Source organism: Rhizophagus irregularis, chromosome 14 (genome assembly GCF_026210795.1).
Source record: "Rhizophagus irregularis chromosome 14, complete sequence".
Taxonomy (NCBI): domain Eukaryota; kingdom Fungi; phylum Glomeromycota; class Glomeromycetes; order Glomerales; family Glomeraceae; genus Rhizophagus; species Rhizophagus irregularis.
The window spans coordinates 490,648-511,730 of NC_089442.1; the positions used below are offsets into that span (position 1 = coordinate 490,648).

The following is a 21,083-nucleotide window of genomic DNA, read 5'->3' on the forward strand; positions in this document are numbered from 1 at the left end:
CGAATTAATGATCCCATAATTCATATCCTTCAATATATAAATTTTCATTTCTATAAAGGGATAATAGCACTTCTTTTTCAATAGATGTAAAGTCAGTAGCTTCAGTCGCTGTCCAATAATCTTGTAATATGATGGTATTTAAAACTGACTTGTCGAAAGAACCAAGTTTGATGATGTTAGATAATATTATAATATTGAACATAATCAGTTTTCGAGCTTTAGTATTTCACAAACAATTAAAAGGTTCGGCTTCTTTGTGATGAAATTGATGAGATGATCTTTCAGCCGTAAAAATTCAGGAGTAAAAAAAAAGGTGATGAGCGCTTATTACTCTTATTACGTCACATGTCATACCATCAGATGATTTCTCTGTGTCACAGAATTTCACATAATAGGGCTATAAGCCTATAACTGGCCGGAGTTACGTGCAAGTGCATACCCCCTAAATTCGGGCCAGTTCGTAATTTTTCATTAAATTTTGCCAGAATTTGCGAATGGTAATGTTGGCTGACTTTGCATAATTCTGGCCAAATCACAAAATTTTGGTTTGTCACACAGAATTTACCGCAAAAAATCATCGGCCCTGCATAAATTTGGTAACGATCTGACCATATTCGGTATAAATTGCCTAACCTAATATGGCATAGGAATTAATAACAATAACAATTTATTATAGTCTTACAAAAGGATTAACAACAAAAACAAAAATCGGTGGCACAGACGAATTTATATAAGAAACCATTTGCGCTAAAGGAACACATAAAACTTTTCTTATTACAAAATGTCGATAACTGAAAAACAAAATAGTAATTTAAATTACATTCGTTGGATAAAAAAAGCGATCGAAAATAATTTCATTATATACTATGATCATACCGAATTTAAAAATAAAAAAGAAGTTGATAATAGTAATAACTCGGTCGGAAAAATATTTGAAACAAACTGGAATAGTAACACTAATTTAGTCGTAAAAACATCGTACGAATTGGATATTAGAAAAATTGTAAATGAGGTATTTAATATTTTATATAATGTAATTACGCATATTTCAATATTTTTAATATTTTTACGTTTATCAAAATGTATAAAAGCTCAAATTGCAGAAAGAAGTCGATTTTCATTTAAATATTTTACGAATTTATGGAGTTTCAAAATTGGATAATCAGTATTCGTTAGTATTGGAGTACGCGGATGGTGGGTCATTGTATTTTTACTTGAAGGGGAATTTCACTAAACTTGAATGGGATGATAAATATTGTTTAGCGTCACAACTCGCAAGTGCTATAGACTTTATTCATAGTAAAGGTATTATCCACTGTAATCTGGTACGTATTAACTATTAAACATTTATTTTTGTTTTATATAAATTAATTATTATTATTCTTTATATCTTAGCACGAAGAGAATGTACTGATACATAAAAATAACATAAAAGTTGCCGATTTTAGCTTGTCTAAAAGAGCGAACAAAGCATCAAATTATTCTAACAAAGTACCAGACTTCCTGCCTTATTTAGATCCAAAAATTCTGAATAATGTATATACAATGAAATGTGAAAGTCAACTCTGCAAAATGAATTTCAAATCAGATATTTACAGTATTGGAGTTCTTTTCTGGCTATTGTCAAGCGGACGTAGACCTTTTTATGATAAAGATACACAATACAACATAAGTTTAGCCATGGATATAGTAAATGGTAAAAGAGAAGAAATTATTAAAGGCACGCCTGTTGAATATAGCGATATATATACAGGTAATAAATTTTACTTATCACGGTGTGTGAGATTAATTTTAATAATTAATGATGTAAAATACTCTTTTTTAGCGTGTTGGTCGGATGATCCTGATGAAAGGCCATCTATTCAAATAGTAGTTTCATGTCTTAGGTCAATTATTGATCATTCTATCAAATCTATTACAAACGAAATTAAGAATGAGGCATTAGATAATGATTTTGAATATATGTTTGATGATTATGACTTGTCTATACATGACAACATCCCAAATATTGTGATTGATGATTTCAGTTTAAACACGAGTGACCTTATGAAAAAAAATTTATTACTTAATTTATCTGATTTAACAAATAATGTTGAAAAGATTGTTGACAAACTAATCGACCATTTAATTAGATTGCATGATGAATTGGGTTATGATCCTACTGAGATAAAAGAAATCATCAGTCAAAATATTCAAGATATAAATAAATCTTTACAAATTAAAATTTCCGATTGGCTTATTAGAAATCAAACGTCATCTAAATATATTTTCTTTCATGGTTTTCTTTATTATAATGGAATTATTGTAAAGAAAGATGAAGATAAAGCATTTGGATTGTTTTCAAAAGCATCAAAGAGTAATTATCCCATTGCTCAATTTTATTTAGGTAAATTGTATAAAGATCCTAAAAAAGCTTTTTACTGGTATCAAAAATCGGCAGAAAATGGAAATAAACATGCACAATTTTATTTGGGTAAATGTTATGAGGAGGGAAAAGGTATTGAAAAAGATGGTTTTAAAGCATTTGAATGCTATGAAAAAGCAGTAAAAAATGGAAACAAATTTGCACAATTAAGTTTAGGATATTTTTATGATAATGGTATAGGAACACAAGTTGATGAAGAAAAAGCAATTGAGTGGTATGAAAAATCAGCCATACAGGAATATGATAGCGCTCAACTTTGTCTTGGTTTTCTATATAAAAGAAAGAAAAAAGAATCAAAAAAATCATTTCACTGGTTTGAAAAGGCAGCAAAAAACGGAAGTAAAGTTGCACAATTTTACTTAGGCAAATATTATTATTACGGTACAGGAATTGAAAAAGATTACGGTAAATCATTTGAATGGTATGAAAAATCAGCTAAACAAGGAGATAATAATGCATTATATGCTTTAGCGAATTTATATATGAAAGGTAGAGGCACTGAAAAAAATTTAGAAGAAGCATCTTATTTGATTGAAAAGGCGGCAAAAAAAGGAAATAAATTTGCACAACTTCATTTAGGTACAATTTATCAAAATGATAAGGGAACGAAAAAGAATATAAAAAGAACAATTGAATGGTATAAAAAATCAGCTGAACAAGGATATAGTATAGCACAATATAATCTGGGATATTTATATGAAAGAGGAGAAGGAATTGATCAGAATATAGAATTATCATTGTATTGGTACGAAAAGGCAGCAAAGAATGGAAATAAGTTCGCACAATTAAATTTAGGATATTTTTATGAAAATGGTATGGGAACGCAGAAAGATATAAAAAAGGCAATTAATTGGTATGAAAAATCAGCTAAACAAGAGTATGGTAATGCGCAATGTAGTCTAGGATATTTGTATGAAAAAGGCAAAGGAATTGATCAAGATTTAGAAAAAGCAATTTATTGGTACAAAAAGGCAACAGAAAATGGCTATGAAGCCGCGTATTATTATTTAGGTAAATGTTATCATTATGGAAATGGTGTTGAAAAAAATGAAGTTAAAGCATTTGAGCATTATAAAAAATCAGTTGAAAAAGGATATTTAAATGGAATATATATGCTGGGATACTGTTATGAGAATGGAATTGGAACTAATATTGATAAAGAAAAGGCGGTTAAATTGTATAACGATGCTGCTAAAAGAGGAAATAGAGATGCACAAAAAAGACTGGAACTTATATAATAAACTAATTTATAATTTATAATCTCTAATCAAATGAATTTAGTTCGAAAAAAGCCATCAAATAGAAATTTTATTTATTATTGATTTTTTTTAAAAAAAAAAGTCATTAAATATTATTAATTATCCTAGTATTTTTTTTTTTCATTTCATCATCTTAAATATTATACTTAACAATTAATAAATAATTATTAATCAATATGAAGATATCTATATATAAATTTATTTAATGAGTAAAAAAACACAACATAAATTCTTGCGTTATATAGAGGCAAAATCTTTGGTTATGTTAAAATGTGATTCGAAGACTTGAATATAAACCCGCGGCAATAAAATAATGAGTTGCAGTGCTTTATTATTACATTTATGTAATTTGTTTCTTCTGAAAATATTTCTCTCTCTTTTTTTTTTCATTTAAAATATTTTTAAAAATCTGTTGTATTGCGTTTTTACTCTAGACTATTATTCTATTTGCTCAGAAATACATGCGCCGGTTGCGCCACATGTCTATCATTACATATTTGTTTTGGTCTTACAATGCAATATGATTTAAATATGTAGTACAAAACTTGAACCCATTACAAATTACTAAATAAACTTTTTTTGACATCAAATAAAATTTTTTTTTTTTTTCTCTTACTAAAAAATGTCAATAGCCGAAAGGCAAACTAATGACTTCAATTATGCTGATTGGATAGAAAAAGCAGTTGAGAATAATTATATCATATATTTTAATTATAACGAGTTTACAAATAAACAAGAATTCGAAAATAGCGTTAGTTCGGTTGGAAAAATATTTAAGGCAAATTGGAATAACAATGATACCCTTTTAGTCGTGAAAACACCTGGATTGGATGTTAAAAAAATTATTAATGAGGTATTTTAAATGAGATATTTTAAAATTTCACATATTTTGTATAATTATTAATTTCATAAAAATCTTATTCATCAAAATGCATACCGACCACCAGCTCAAAATGCAGAAAGAAGTTGATTTTCATATAAATATTTTACGAATTTATGGAATTTCAAAATTAGACAATCAGTATTCGTTAGTTTTAGAGTATACGGATGGTGGATCATTGTATTCTTACTTGAAAGAGAATTTCACTAAACTTGAGTGGAATGATAAATATCGTTTAGCGTTACAACTTGCGAGTGCTATGGGATGTATTCATAATAAAGGTATAATCCATTGTGATCTGGTATGTATTAAAGTTTTTTTTTGTTAATTTATTTTATTCCTACTTTTTAAATTAATACAATTATTATTAATTAATATTTAATGCATATTTAGCATGCTTACAATGTGCTAATACATAAAGGCGATATTAAAGTAGCAGATTTTGGTCTATCTAAGAAAGCGACTGAAGCATCATATTATTCTGACCATGATGTATTTGGTATAATACCTTATATAGATCCAAAATATTTGAATAATATATGCAATATCAAACACGGAAGTCAACAACTCTATAAAATAAATTTCAAATCAGATATTTATAGTATAGGAGTTCTTTTCTGGCAATTATCAAGCGGATGTAGACCTTTTTATGATGAAGGTACAAAATACGATATAAGTTTAACCATGGGTATAATAAATGGAAAAAGAGAAGAAATTATTGATGGTACGCCTGTTGAATATAGTGATATATATACAGGTAATAAATTTTACGTATCAATCAACGATGAGATGAGATAATTCATATAACATGAAATTATATATATTTTTTTTCTAGCGTGTTGGGCAGATGATCCTAATAAAAGGCCATCTATTCAACGAGTTGTTTTAGATCTTAAATCAATAATATATCGAGAAAATAACGAAAAAACATCATATTCTACCAAATTTATTAAAAACGGAATTGAAAAGGGACAATCAAATGAAGACTTTGATAACATGATGGAGAATGATTTTGATTTAGTTATAGATTTCGATGACTCTGGTTCAAACACGAATGATTTTACACAAAATAATTTAGTACTTAATTTAGCTGATTTAACCGATAACGTTGAAAGAATTGATAAGTTGATCGACTATATAATCGAATTGCATGATGAGAAAAGTTGTAGTTTTAAAGAAGTGAAACGAATTATTAATCAAAGTATTCAAAATATTAATAAGTCTTTACAAGTTGAAAATATCAAAAATCAAACATCATCTAAATATGTTTTCTTTCAGGGGTTTCTTTACTTCAATGCAATTATTGAAAAGAGAGATAAGGGTAAAGCATTTGAGTTATTTTCAAAAGCATCGAAAGATAATTATCCTATCGCTCAAGTTTATTTAGGTAAAATGCGTAAAGATCCTAAAGATGCTTTTTATTGGTATCAAAAATCGGCAGAAAATGGAAATAAACTTGCCCAGTTTTATTTAGGAAAATGTTATGAAAATGGAAATGGTACCGAAAAAGATGATTTCAAGGCATTTGAATGTTACGACATAGCAGCAAAAAATGGAAATAAATTTGCACAATTTAAATTGGGATATTTTTATTATAATGGTATAGGAACACAAATAGACAAAGAAAAATCAATTGTATGGTATGAAAAGTCAGCCATGCAAAATCATAGTGATGCACAACTTTGTCTTGGATTACTATATAAAAGAGAGGAAGAAGATTTAAAAGAAGCACTTTACTGGATTAGAAAAGCAGCAGAAAACGGAAATAAAGCTGCACAATTTTATTTAGGTAAATATTATTATTATGGTACAGGAATTGAGAAAGATTATGGCAAATCATTTGAATGGTATGAAAAATCAGCTAAACAAGGATATAATAATGCGCTATATGCTTTAGCGCATTTATATATAAAAGGTAGAGGCACTGAAAAAAATTCAGAAAAAGCGTATGGTTGGATTGAAAAAGCGGCAGAAAATGGAAATAAATTTGCTCAATATCATTTAGGTGCAATTTATCAGAATAATAAGGGAACGAAAAAGAATATAAAAAAAGCAATTGAATGGTATGAAAAATCAGCTAGACAAGAGTATGGTATTGCATAATGTAGTCTAGGTCATTTATGCGAAAAAGGCAAAGGAGTTGAACAAGATTTAGAAAAAGCAATTTATTGGTATAAAAAAGCAACAGAAAATGGGTATGAAGCCGCGTATTATTATTTAGGTAATATTGAAAAAGATGAAGTTAAAGCATTTGAGTATTATAAAAAATCAGCTGAAAAAGGATATTTAAATGGAATATATATGCATGGATACTGTTATGAGACTGGAATAGGAACTGAAATTGATAAAGAAAAGGCAGTTAAATGGTATAAAATTGCCGCTGAAAGGGGAAATAAAGATGCACAAAAAAGAGTAGAACTGATTGAATAAACTAATTCATAATTTATATTCTCTAATCAATTTTATAATAAAAAGAAATTTTATTTATTATGGTTTTTTTGTTTTATAAAAATTCAAATACAATTGTATTTAACAATATAAATATAATCAATTAATTATGAAGATGTCTATTGATTTGTTAATATAAATTTATTTAATTAAATAAATATAGCATGGATTTCGCGTTATATAGCGGCAGTGTCTTCGTTACTCATTTTAGAATGTGATTCAAGGTTAGTTTATACACAGAATTGAATTCTTGTGCGTGAATACAAGCGTCGATAAATTAACGAGCTATTCTCAGTGTTTTATTATTACGTATACGAATAAAAAAAAAAATTATTCGAGGCGAATTAAAAAAGTGGTCAAGAAATTGCGTAATCATGCCTTTAAAAATAGCAATTATTTTTCTGCAGAGTTTACTATATTAAGAAGTCTTCACGTGACTTCAGTGGAACATTGGATTTGACAATAGTATAGTCAATGACTTGACCATAAAGTAAATAAAGTAACGGGACCCTTGGAAAATTTTAAAAATTGATCATGTCATAATCGTGATATTCAGCTCAAAATTGGCTTAAAGCTGGCCAATTTTTAATAATTGCTGACTAAACACTGTAAAATTTGCCAAATGTCCTCCGGACTTATGATAACTATAATCTGGTAATTTTTTTCCAGATAATTTGCGTGGATACGCAATCACCAATTCGCAAAGTACAGTAATCGCTTACATTTAATGTATCCATTTAATTTACCCTCATTCTTAACAATTACTGTGAATCTCGAGTTGTTAAAAAGTATTCCAACTAAATTAATGCATGGTGTAATTGGTTTTGTGATTTTCATTTTTTTAACGGATTTACGGATGTTTCTATGTTCGTAAACTAATTGCTGATTTAAACTTGAATAGTTGATAAGTAACTTGCCTGGTAATTTAGATATAAATTGAATTAATAGAAAACCATAAATACTCACAAAATTCCAGTAATTACAACGTCAAATTCCTGTTAAAAACTAATGTTAAAATAATAATGAAAAGCGTACCCTATAAAAAATTTTTATAAAAATTCCGTGAAAATGATACATTTGCCCTAATCCATTTATATTATTTCACGAATATCCATGTTAGCAAGATGAAAATTTCCATGATTTAAGGCTATAAATTCCATGAAAATGATACATTCACGGAAAAACATGGAAAGATAAAACACGGATCAGATTTTTTACAGGGGTAAAGTAACATAACATAGTACTGTAAGTATTCTACTTATTGTGGCTGTAAGCCTGTAACGCTATGACACCATAGTATTGGGATTAGATTGCACTACATATTTTGAGAACATAAAAAATCTTATGAAGAAACATTTATATTTTATAACCTATTATATCATGATTCCAAATTATAACGTTCAAAATTACAAAAATCACGAAACTTTTTTATATTCAAATATTTATCCGTTGTTGCTGACTTAGTTGCTAAAAAAAATGGAGTTGCGAAATGGTGTTGCCAATAGCAAATAAAAATTTATATATTTTTTTAGGTACTATGTGCAACAGATTGATAACAAAGTTTACTCATGTGTAATTTTATTCAATAATTTCTTTTTTTACATGAGTAATTTTATTCGCAATAAGTATTTTTATTTGTTTAAACAATTTTCTATATAGTAACTATATTCACATAATTTTTTTCGCATAAATGTTTATTTTTTAATTTTGAATTGACTAAATATTACATGCAAAGTCTCAATCAACTTTGTAATGTCAGTATGACGTCAGATTTTATATAAATTATGATGAAAGTTTCCAGAGTTTGTTTATGTATATTTGCTTTTGTGTTTTTTTTTTATAAAATTAGTAACGCGTTTATTTATTTATTAGATTACATAAACATTAAAACACTTAGAAAGCAAAATGAAAAATCAATTTACCCTCTATACTAAAGTATTCGAACAAAAATAGAAAAATCAGCTATTTTATCCTATTGTTATAGCTAAATTATTGTTATACTACGCTACTAATCTAAATTTTAATAATGTTTTTTGATTTTTAATATTTTCTATGTTTTGAGACTTTTACTGACTATATACTAAAATTGTAAAATAACTACTTGTAAAAACAAAATAAATGAATAAAAAGAAAAATAAAATTTAAACATTAAGAAAAAAAAACTCTAAAACTACACTTTTTGATGGAAATACCCAAGATAGCATCCAAAAATTCCTCTTTTGTCCGCGTAGCCTTTAGTCAGATCCAAGTGTTGCCCTAAAGTTACATCATAATTTTGTTAAAATTTAAAGGATGATTTTGTTTATTCGCTATCAGAATCTTTCCTTCGTCCTTGTGTTGTCACTACACGTTTTTTATTCTTGTTAATATTGTCTTTATCCTCGACTTCTTTCCTTTCTCATCTGGCAAGCTTGATTTCTGTTCTAAATCATCCAATCTTTCTTTAAAATTGTTGTTTAAGTTATCAAGTTCTTCATGTTCCTCTTGCGTTCTTGGTATTGTTGACAGGATATCAGATTTGGCATCAACAAATTTATCTTTAGATGTTGTTTACGTTGGCACCTTAAATCTGTTTATTCCTGTTCTTTTCTTGTACGTACCCTCTTTACCAATTAACTCATCTTGACTTTTTATTTGGAGTCCTTTCCCTAAATCCTCTTCCATTGTGGACCTATAAATCGCTTTTAATAAATCGCTTTCGTTGTTAAAGTATATCAAAATATATTTAATTTTGTTGATCTTGATAATTTTGGCAAAATGTCCACCGAGATTTTTATTATAATCTCTTATTATCTCGTGTTCTTTTTTCATCGATTCTTCGTTTAATTTCTTATAAGCTTGCCATTCGTACCTCTTTTTTATCTCTGTTGCATTTAATTCTGCATCAAACATCCTGAAAAAGTACGTTCGTTCATTTTTTGTTAGAGCTATATTGGATCCTCCTTTTAGAAATATCTCTTCCATTTCTTTTGTCAAACGAATCCTAGCCCGAACGGTTCTGTACTTATAATTCCATTTGACTTCTAATCTTTCTATATATCCTACTTTCTCCAACATTTCATAAATATCGTTATCTTTCCAATAAGCAGGAAAATCGTAAAATTTCAAATCACGTGATTGTTCGGCAAAATGTTTTCCCAGATAATCATCATCGGAAGTTGTTTGAACCGGAATTTCGGTGATCTTCCCTTTATTAATTTCTTGTGTCGATGATTTCTTCTTTTTGGATTTTTGGTGCTGATCGTGGCTTTTTGTCTTACTTTTCGGTTTACTGGATGTAGCAATTTCACTCGTTATCTTCTTTTCTGATTCTGAGAATTTTCTTGCATCATTTTCTAATAATATAATTCGTTCTTCAGCTATCTTTATTTCTTTTTTCAGCGATTCTATTTTTTCTTTTGCATTATTGTTGTACCGTTTGAAAAGCTCTACTTCCTCTTCTAGTTCATGTATTCGTACATCTTTCAGTTCTATCAGTAGCTTTTTTTCCTCTTCCCATCCAATTGGAATTTCTTTGCCATCTCTCATAAGCACTGGTCCTCTTATTGGCCCAATTGTTGTTGCGGTGTCTTTTTTTGCTGCGCCTTTTGAGAGATTCTCACGAAAAATTTTTTCTAAAATACTTTTTATATTGTTCCCTCCTAATTTGATAGTAAAGATAGAGGCGCGAAACATATTGTAGTGCCTCTTTTCTGTACATCTTTCAGAATAGTATGACTGAAAAAATCTTCCTGGGGGTAAGTTAGCCAACTTTTCTTCTTCTAAGTGCAACTTTTCTTGTTCCGCTAAACTTATTTGCTCGTTCTTCTCTTCAGCTTCGTAAAAGTCTCTCAAATATTCTAACTCTAGTCCTGCGAAACCCCTATAATATTCTAACAAATACTCCTTTACAAATAACTGTTCCTTTGATAACTCTGTATTTTCTGACATTTTGTGTATTATTTAATAAATTTTTGTATAATAAAAGTAAAAATTTCTTTCGTAAAATTTTGGTCCGAAAAATCATCAGAAAGAGTTTTTCCTCATATCTCTTTGCTTTTGTGATTAACAATATTTCATCTCACTTATCAATACCAACGCCAGTTGATTTGTATAATTGTTAGTTTTAATCATGTTAAAAAACAATGTTTGATTTCTATAAAAGTTTGTCACATAAATATTTTACTGTATGATGATCATGATTTACTCTTATATCTTCTTTGCTCTAGGTGCTTTTGTATTGGTTACCAGATTTATTTAAATCGATTTCAACTAATAAAGCGCGTTACTGTTTAAAAAAAAAAAAAAAAATTTACTCTTATATCAAAAAAAGAGGAGATGCGTATCGGCCGTTGTCCGCCTCCACTAATGAGTCGATACATGATTAGTTTGATATTGCACCACCTAGTAACTTTTATATTATCACGTGATTTTTGCTCCGGACTTAACAACGGTCTCCGTTCCCTAGTTTATTATTAATAAAATTGGATTAAAAAAAAATTCTTGCAAAATATTAATAAATATTTAAGCGAACATGTCTACTCAAAGTAAGTTGCAAATCTAAACGAGGATTTCAAACGAGCTATTCTTATATACAGTATATGGGTCAAAGAGGTATGGGCTCAATCTATATAATGGAACCATGTAACGTTAAGCTGGCGTTATCTGAAAAAAAAGACACATAATTATATTTTTACATTATGTCTTGACTATATATACATGTAGTCAGAAATGGAAAGTAACTGGTAAAAAAACTTTTAGACAAACAAGTATATGAATTACTTCACATAACTAACCTAATATGGGTTAGGAATCCGCAGAGACAAAGGCAGTTCCAAACAATCTTACCAAGTTGGATAATAATGACAATAGCCGGTAAATTTATTATCCGATTATGGTCAAAACCTGTTACTGCTAAGGATTAACGGATTAACAGCAATGACAAAAATCGGTAGCACAAAAGCACAAACGAAAATTATATAAGAAACTGCTTGAGAACTAAAGAACAAATAAAAACCTTTTTTTTCTTACAAAATGCCGATAACCGAACAACAAACTAAAAATTTCGATTACGCTGATTGGATAAAAAAGGCAATCGAGAACAATTTTATCAAATACTATGATCATACCGAATTTAAAAATAAAAAGGAAATTGAAAATAGTAATAGTTCGGTCAGAAAAATATTTAGATCAAACTGGAATAACACTAACACTAATTTGTTCGTGAAAATATCGTATGAATTTGATGTAGAAAAAATTGTAAATGAGGTATTTAACATATTAAATATATATTTAATATAATATAATTACACATATTCAATATTTTTTATTTATCAAAATGCATATCACCAGCTCAAAATGCAGAAAGAAGTTGATTTTCATATAAATATTTTACGAATTTATGAAATTTCAAAATTAGACAACCAGTATTCGTTAGTTTTAGAGTACACTGATGGTGGGTCATTATATTTTTACTTGAAGGAGAATTTCACTAAACTTGAATGGGATGATAAATATTGCTTAGCGTCACAACTCGCAAGTGCTATAGACTTTATTCATAGTAAAGGTATAATCCACTGTAATCTGGTACGTATTAATTATTAAGCATTCATTTTTTTTTTATATAAATTAATTATTATTATCCTTTATATCTTAGCACGAAGAGAATGTACTGATACATAAAAATAACATAAAAGTTGCCGATTTTGGCTTGTCTAAAAGAGCGAACAAAACATCAAATTATTCTAACAAAGTATTAGACTTTCTGCCTTATTTAGAACCAAGAATCTTGAACAATTTATTTAATATTAAATGTAGAAGTCAACCATGTATAACGAATTTCAAATCAGATATTTACAGTATTGGAGTTCTTTTCTGGCTGTTGTCAAGCGGACGTAAACCTTTTTATGATGAAGGTTCACAGTACGATGTAAATTTAGCCATGGATATAGTAAATGGGAAAAGAGAAGAAATTATTAAGGGCACACCTGTTGAATATAGTGATATATATACAGGTAATAAATTTTACGTCTCACGGATGATGAGTGATTTATATGACGATTAATGATATAAATTTTTTCTTTTAGCGTGTTGGTCAGATGACCCTGATGAAAGGCCATCTATACGAATAGTAGTTTCATGTCTTCAATCAATAATTGATTATTCTATCAAATCTATTACAAATGAAATTGAGAAAAAGTCATTAAATAATGATTTTGAAGGCATGATGAATGATTGTAATATATCCACATGCAACAGTGCCTCGAATTTTATAATAGATGATGACTTAACAAGTGATTTTGTAAAAAATAATTTATCACTTAATTTAACTGGTTTAACTAATAACGTTGAAAAAATTATTGATAAATTAATTGAACATTTAATCAGAATGCATGATGAATGGGGTTATACTATTATTGAGACAAAAGAAATCATCAATCAAAATATTCAAAATATTAGTAAATCTTTACAAATTAAAATTTTCGATTGGCTTATTAAAAATCAAACATCATCAAGATATATTTTCTTTCATGGTTTTCTTTACTTTAATGAAATTATTATAAAGAGAGATAAGGGTAAAGCATTTGAGTTATTTTCAAAAGCATCGAAAGATAATTATCCTATCGCTCAAGTCTATCTAGGTAAAATGTATAAAGATCCTAAAGATTCTTTTTATTGGTATCAAAAATCGGCAGAAAATGGAAATAAACTTGCCCAGTTTTATTTAGGAAAATGTTATGAAAATGGAAATGGTACCGAAAAAGATGATTTCAAAGCATTTGAATGTTATGACATAACAGCAAAAAATGGAAATAAATTTGCACAATTTAAATTGGGATATTTTTATTATAATGGTATAGGAACACAAATAGATAAAGAAAAATCAATTGTATGGTATGAAAAGTCAGCCATGCAAAAATGTAGTAACGCGCAATTTTATCTTGGAATATTATATAGAAATGAGAAAAATGATTTAAAAAATGCATTTTACTTGGCTAAAAAGGCAGCAGAAAATGGAAACAAAGTTGCACAATTCAATTTAGGATATTATTATGAAAAAGGGGAAGGAATACAGAAAGACATTAATAAAGCATTTAAGTGGTATGAAAAGTCAGCTATGCAAGGATATAGTGGTGCTCAATCTTCTCTTGGAAAATTATATAAAATAGAGAAAAATGATTTAAAGAAAGCATTTTACTGGATTGAAAAAGCAGCAAAAAATGGATGTAGAGTTGCACAATTACATTTAGCATATCTTTATGAAAATGGCGAAGGAACACAAAAAGATGATGAAAAAGCAACTGAATGGTTTGAGACATCAGCTGTGCAAAAATGTAGTAATGCACAATATGTTCTTGGAGTGATATATAGAAAAGAGAAAAATGATTTAAAAAAAGCATTTTACTGGATTGATAAAGCAGCAAAAAATGGAAATAAAATTGCTCAAACTAAATTTAGGGTATTTTTATGAAAAAGGTATAGGAACATAAAAAGAAATAAATAAAGCAATTAAGTGGTATGAAAAATCAGCCAAACAAGAGCATGGCAACGCACAATGTAGTCTAGGATATTTATACGAAAAAGGAGAAGAAGTTGATCAAGATTTAGAAAAAGCAATTTATTGGTATAAAAAAGCGATAGAAAATGAATTTAAAGCCGCGTATTATTTTTTAGGTAATTGTTATCATTATGGAATTGGTATTGAAAAAAATGAAGTTAAAGCATTTGAGCATTATAAAAAATCAGTTGAAAAAGGTTATTTAGATGGAATGTATACACTTGGGAACTGTTACGAGAATGGAATTGGAACTGATATTGATAAAATAAAAGCAGTTGAATTATACAGCAGGATTGCTGCTGAAAGTGGAAATGAAGATGCACAAAAACGACTAGAACTGATGTAACATTCTCTAACCAATTTTATAATGTTTCGTAAAAGAAGCCATCAAATAGCTAGTAAAATACGAGATTTCTTAAATCTTCTTGATTCATGTATTTATTATTAGTTTATTTATTTATCTATTTTATTTATTTATTTATTTATTTATTTTTTTAAATTAAAAATAAAATCTGAATATGTAACAAATTGACTGTAAATAATTTTTAATTAAAGTGTTTTGTAAGTTAGAAATTCAGATGTGCAGATTATTGTTGCAAAATCGTAAAATCATCTACCCGTTGTAATGCCAGAATTACTACTTAAAGGAATTTATTTATTGAGGGGCGCAGTATCATATTTAATTTAAGTGTATGTATAAAATTTCAAAGTATTAAAAATTTATAATTGTGGAATGTTACAAGTATTACATCCGTAACGATGTAAAACTATTTTTGTGTTCACATTTATTTTTAGATTTAGAAGAGGGGAACTAGGATCGGAGTATCACCAAATAAGGAAAGGGGTTCGAATTTTGAAAAGTTGATAATTATGAAATGTCGAAAATGATATTTTGAAATCCTGACGATGTGAGGAAAAAGGTTATTAAGGGTAAAAGGAAATGTTTTTGGACTTTGGGTCTATTTTAATAAAGATCATTTTGTCAAAGTAGAGAAAAAAGGGAATTCAAAACAGAGAATTTATTTTTACGAAAATCATTTTAGTAATAAAAAGTGCGAATATTTGATTAACAAAAACTAGCTTCATCTATAATAAAAAAAAATAGTTTAATTAAATTTAATGGATCAAAAAAATCACACGCAAAATTAATCACCTTTAGAATTAATATTAAGTTTAGTAAAATCCATTATTAAGGAATCTATAATATTAATTGTTAGCATTATAAAATAAATTTAAATTATTATAGCATGTTATGTATGTTTACCTGAATATTCTATTCCAAGTAAATTGTCATTATCATCAGCATTTTTTGGTTCTGGAAGATTTTTAAAATCTAAAAGTTTACTTGTATAAACTGCTTGAGGATGTGTCACATATGATATACTAGTATCACTAGATATTAAAGGTAATGAAAAAGATAACTTTTTATTAATTTCATCTGTTTTCTTAACTTGTCCATAAATTACAGAATTCGCGTTATTTCTATTAGTCCATAAAACATAAATTAACTGATATAATTCACTTGAATTAGGTCGTTTTAAAGGGTCAGCATTCCAACATTGATTAATAATGTCAAAAATTAATTTCGGAATTTTATAATTAGATTTTGGCCTCAACCCGTTACAAATTTTCATTGCTAAGAATTCATCATGAGCTATATCATGATAAGGAGGGAAACCTGTACAAATTTCATATGCAATAATTCCATATCCATAAATATCACTTGCTTGAGTATATTCTTTTCCTCTTAAAACTTCAGGAGCTACATAAGGTAATACTCCATATATTTCTTTATTACTATTTTGAGAAGATTTGATATTTGCTGGTTGACATAATCCTAAATCAGTAATAAAAGCTTCTTTATCAAAATCGCTCAATATATTCCCACAATGAAAATCATGATGCATTAATCCTTTATCATGAATATTTTTAAGACCCAATGCAATATCAGTTAAACTAAACAACTTTTGCTTCCAATTCAGTGAAAAGAAGTTGTTATTTAAATGTTGTCTTAAACTACCATTTTTTAATTCCATTACCATCATAAAATTATTTGTTTCTGTATCTTTAGTAATACCCATACAACGAACTATGTATTTAGTTTTATATACTAAAATATTTGATTCAACCTTAAAGGAAAATTATAGTTAACTTAACATTTATAAAATGAAGATTTATAAGAAAATATCTTACTTCTTTTAAAAAATCTGCTGTAATATCTTGTGAATTATATAAGCACTTTAAAGCGACTTTTGTTTTAGCAGCTCGTTTCCATTGATCATTGTCATAATCCCATATAGGACCATCTTTCCAAACTGCTTTAAAAGTAGTTCCAAATCCCCCTTTTGCCAAATATTCAACATCTTCAAATTTATCATATTCAATCCACTCTATGATATGTTTCCAATCTTTAGCTTTTAATTGTGCTTTTTGAATAAATTCATCAACGTCATGATTTCCACTTGTCCAATTTTTGAAATTTTGTTTAAAACGTGGTGAATTACATGACTGACAATAAAAACTACCAGTTTCAGGCTGAGAACAATCATGACATAGACCGTATTTTTTATAACGTTCTTTTAATTCTTTGTCTGTTATTAGTTTATCAATTAACGATTTTTGTTCTTCAGTCAAGTGACGATACTTATTTTTAAAGTCTTTTATTTGTTCAATTACATCGTCACTTAGTTTAATTTCATCCATTTTAATAAATAATTTATTAAGCAAAAAATATGTTTTAATTCGTATGTAAAAATTATTAAAAATAAAGAAAAAAGAAAAAAAAAAGAAAAATAGTGAACCGTTATTTATGTTGCAATGATTTCAAGATCAGCAACAAAATTATGAAAAAAAGACTAGTTAAAATACACAAAATCTGATCGGCAATTATCACCCCATTAGCCTGATCGGCAAAGGATATAACCTAATCCATCGTGTATTCGTGTCTCAAATGCATAGGTTATATCCTCTATGGAAACCACAGTTTTATTGGCCAATATTAAGCAGTGATCATTAAATTAATGACTGATCTACTACTTTCAATTTTGGTAAAATTATGACACTACATTAATAAAGAACCCACCGATCATTTTTTTTTTGGTTATGACATTTCATTAATGTTTTTATTGAATAATTGTTATACATTTTAAATCTTTGACAATATAATATATATTTTATCGCTAATTATTATTAATTATCAATATCTTATTTTATACACATTATTTATTAATTTCGCAATATATTTTATTGTTTGTTGTTTAGTTATCACTCTTTGACGTAATAAAACTGGTGGTAACACAAGCATCTGGTGTTACATCCGTAACGATGTAAAACATTTATTTTTAGGTTTAGAAGAGGAAACTAGGATCGGAGTATCACCAAATAAGGAAAGGGTACGAAGAACAAAAAAGAGGAATTTTGAAAAGTTGATAATTATGAAATGTCGAAAATGATAATTTTGAAATTCTGACGATGTGAGGAAAAAGGTTTATTAAGGGTAAAATAAGAAATGTTTTTGGACTTAGGGTTTATTTTGATAAAGATCATTTGTCAAAGTTGAAAAAAAGGGAAATTCAAAACACTTAGAATTTATTTTTACGAAAATCATTTTAGTAATAAAAAGGGAGAATATTTGATTAACAAAAAGGGGATTTTTAGAATTCTATTTTTATAATTTTTAGAATTCCGACATTATTGGACCAAGCATATATTATATTATATTTGTGTAATTTTATATTATTAATAAAACATCATTTTTGTTAAGAGTACTTAAGACCGCGGTGGCAACGTAGTTTACTACGGGCGTAGGTCTTACAAGTTACACTGTCCTAAACATAAAACACGAGACTTGTAAGTACGATGATAAGTTTCTAATTTCAAATTGCCGCAGCATATCCACTGTTATCACTGTTATTATCAGAAAGCCATGCTATTCCGTTCGGTTGTTCACCAAGTTCAGAGCAACAGTTTGATTTTGTATAATATCATTTACGGTATTTCCTGCTTTTTGAATACATGTTCGCTACGAGTACTTTATAACAATAGTTCAAAATTTTTCAGATAATGATTTTGGTATTATATTTTAATGACAACCTTAATACTATATTTCACCCTCCAGTCTGACATAAATCCTGATTGAACTTTTCACCTGTCAAAAGGTCTTTATGTTTTAGGAAGAATATGTAAATGGGAGAAAAACTTCTTCCATTCAATAAATATGGAGAGATTCCTGAAATTCGTAACCAATTAAGAAATGGCAAATACATTAAGATAGCTTTGATGCTGCGGTTCAATTGATTCCATGGAGAATAAAATTATTTTTTTGAATATTAAATATTTGTATATTTCATTTTTTATGTCTTAATATACAGAAGTTTTGAATAATAGGAGAAATTTATAAATGATTTTATTGTATTTTATATCACGGCGGACTTATGAAATATTCCTGCAAAATTCATATATCTAACCAATCTTCCTATTGTACTATCTAACCCAATTACTCCAATATTGAGAATGTGTCATTATTTGATATATTTTATCAAACTTGCAAAAAATAAAATTTACAAAATTTAATACTAAAATTTAAGCGACACTGTAATAAAATAAATATAAATCATTACTATACACTTATATATAAAAATTTCTCTAATCAGTTAAATCAGTTTGGTAAGTATGATGTTTAAAGTTACGTCACTTATGTCATTTTTCTTTAAAGGTATTACGTAACACGTTAATTTATAATGATAAAATTTTTGTACAATATAAACTTTTATAATATTTAACATACAAAGACTTTTAACAACTAGAGGGTTAGAAAAAGTTCATTTTGAGAGATTTATTGCAGTATTCCTTTTATACAAAATTCAACACATATTTGGATCTTTACCACTTATTTCAGCCTTAATAAAGATTATTTACTGAAAAACTTTTGAAATCGTTCTATTTACAGCGCCGGCTAATTTTTTTTAAAAAAATTGTATTTAATGTTTATAGAAGAAAAAAATTACGGTGACATATATATTATCTAATTTTTCGTACTATATAAATTTTATCACGTTTTATAAATTTTTAAATTAAAAGTAAATTAAAACCAATTATACTACCACTTATTTCTACTAAAAGTTGATTGTTCTTTGTACAACGCCGAATTTTTTAAAAAAAATTGAATTTATTTAATGACTTATTCCATCTATATAGAAGAAAAAAAATTATATTGTCTAATACTTTGCAGAAACTTTGTGCTTTGTCAATTGTCATTTAATTGTTAAGTGATCGCAATATTCGTCATGAATTAGCCATAAATTCGCATTACCGTATATTAGCGAAATGCCACAAATTGTAAAAACATCACTATTGTTTTCATAACTAATTATTTATAAAATTATAATATTTATTTTAAAAATAGCAAATATAGTAGAAAAAGTTATGTGTCATGAAAAAATTGACAATGTATTGACAAACTCCTAGGTGGTGGTACAACAATTTTTTAATTTTTTACGAATATGATAAATTAATAAATGTGATTGATTTAAAGTTATCATAAAATTCTAATGTTATCCTTCCTTTCCCTTTTCACTTCCCTTCATCCTTCCCCCTCTCTCTACTCTCTCCCTACGAAACGTCTAGTAACGTTTCAGTTTTTACTTCTATTATAATTTCAGAAAAATCTTTTTTATTACATATCCACATTTTAATTTAATTTTCACAATCTTTCTTTAAATAATTTCTTATTTTTTTGTTAAAATGATTTTTTTTTATATAATGCTGGCCATTTTTCTTTTGTAACTCTTATTACAGCACTCCAGTCTCTTTGGATACAGGATTATGGTAAGTGGTTAGATTTATTTTATTTTTTTTTCTAACTTTTAAAAAATGAAACCTTTTTTACTTATATTTTGTTTTTTTATTTTATAATAGTTTGATAGTGTTATAGCCAGTTCTTTAGCGTTTACAAACGTAAACAAATGGAAAAGGGTAAGCAGAAGGTATATAGGTAGGCGGGTATAATCAATAAATAAACTATATGTATAAACACTTAATAAACAATCCAATCAGACGTGTAGTATAGCACTGTACGTCGGCATATACTCCCAACACGAATAAAGGATAACAAATTTATATTTCGTTAAATTCAAACAACAGTTTATTTAATATAATCATTAGAACCATTTTTATTAAGAAAACTCTTCTACTTGAACTTCAATTTCTTTCTCAACTACAGATCTAATTACAGGTTTATAAATATGTAAAAATACCAGACTAAAAATATCTAACATATTGCATATATTAAATATATTAAATAAATTAAACATATTTGATATGTTGCATATATTTGATATGTTGAACATATTTGATATTTACATATATTTGATATGTTACATATATGCAACATATGCAACATTTCGAACATTGATCGTCACCTCGTGATTAGGCCGAATTTTGGTCACGTGATCGATCGTTCGCTACAATAGCTGGTTCTTCGTGGCCTCTGGACTAGGGATCGGAAAAGATTCGATTAAAATCGAAACTATCGAA

General features: G+C 27.6%; 5 protein-coding genes across 5 annotated transcripts; 3 read left to right on the forward strand and 2 right to left on the reverse strand.

The window, feature by feature from the left end:
• Positions 1 to 781: 781 nt before the first annotated feature.
• OCT59_005823 (uncharacterized protein) lies at positions 782 to 3,663 on the forward strand (the record flags this gene model as incomplete). Its single annotated transcript, XM_066140859.1, has 4 exons — positions 782 to 1,012; positions 1,092 to 1,325; positions 1,396 to 1,753; positions 1,826 to 3,663. 4 exons carry the CDS (start codon positions 782 to 784, stop codon positions 3,661 to 3,663), a joined length of 2,661 nt encoding a protein of 886 aa, XP_065997704.1.
• Positions 3,664 to 4,306: 643 nt separating this feature from the next.
• OCT59_005824 (uncharacterized protein) lies at positions 4,307 to 6,994 on the forward strand (the record flags this gene model as incomplete). The annotated part of the gene is made up of 5 exons (XM_066140860.1): positions 4,307 to 4,537; positions 4,632 to 4,865; positions 4,958 to 5,321; positions 5,400 to 6,656; positions 6,747 to 6,994. 5 exons carry the CDS (start codon positions 4,307 to 4,309, stop codon positions 6,992 to 6,994), a joined length of 2,334 nt encoding a protein of 777 aa, XP_065997705.1.
• A 2,361-nt stretch (positions 6,995 to 9,355) lies between these two features.
• OCT59_005825 (uncharacterized protein) lies at positions 9,356 to 10,942 on the reverse strand (the record flags this gene model as incomplete). Its single annotated transcript, XM_066140861.1, has 2 exons — positions 9,356 to 9,549; positions 9,613 to 10,942. 2 exons carry the CDS (start codon positions 10,940 to 10,942, stop codon positions 9,356 to 9,358), a joined length of 1,524 nt encoding a protein of 507 aa, XP_065997706.1.
• A 1,407-nt stretch (positions 10,943 to 12,349) lies between these two features.
• Positions 12,350 to 14,895, forward strand: OCT59_005826 (uncharacterized protein; the record flags this gene model as incomplete). Its single annotated transcript, XM_066140862.1, has 4 exons — positions 12,350 to 12,577; positions 12,648 to 13,005; positions 13,078 to 14,450; positions 14,506 to 14,895. 4 exons carry the CDS (start codon positions 12,350 to 12,352, stop codon positions 14,893 to 14,895), a joined length of 2,349 nt encoding a protein of 782 aa, XP_065997707.1.
• Positions 14,896 to 15,615: 720 nt separating this feature from the next.
• OCT59_005827 (uncharacterized protein) lies at positions 15,616 to 17,252 on the reverse strand (the record flags this gene model as incomplete). The annotated part of the gene is made up of 5 exons (XM_025320028.2): positions 15,616 to 15,635; positions 15,703 to 15,747; positions 15,814 to 16,031; positions 16,515 to 16,678; positions 16,743 to 17,252. 5 exons carry the CDS (start codon positions 17,250 to 17,252, stop codon positions 15,616 to 15,618), a joined length of 957 nt encoding a protein of 318 aa, XP_025172341.2.
• Between the last annotated feature and the right edge of the window lie 3,831 nt (positions 17,253 to 21,083).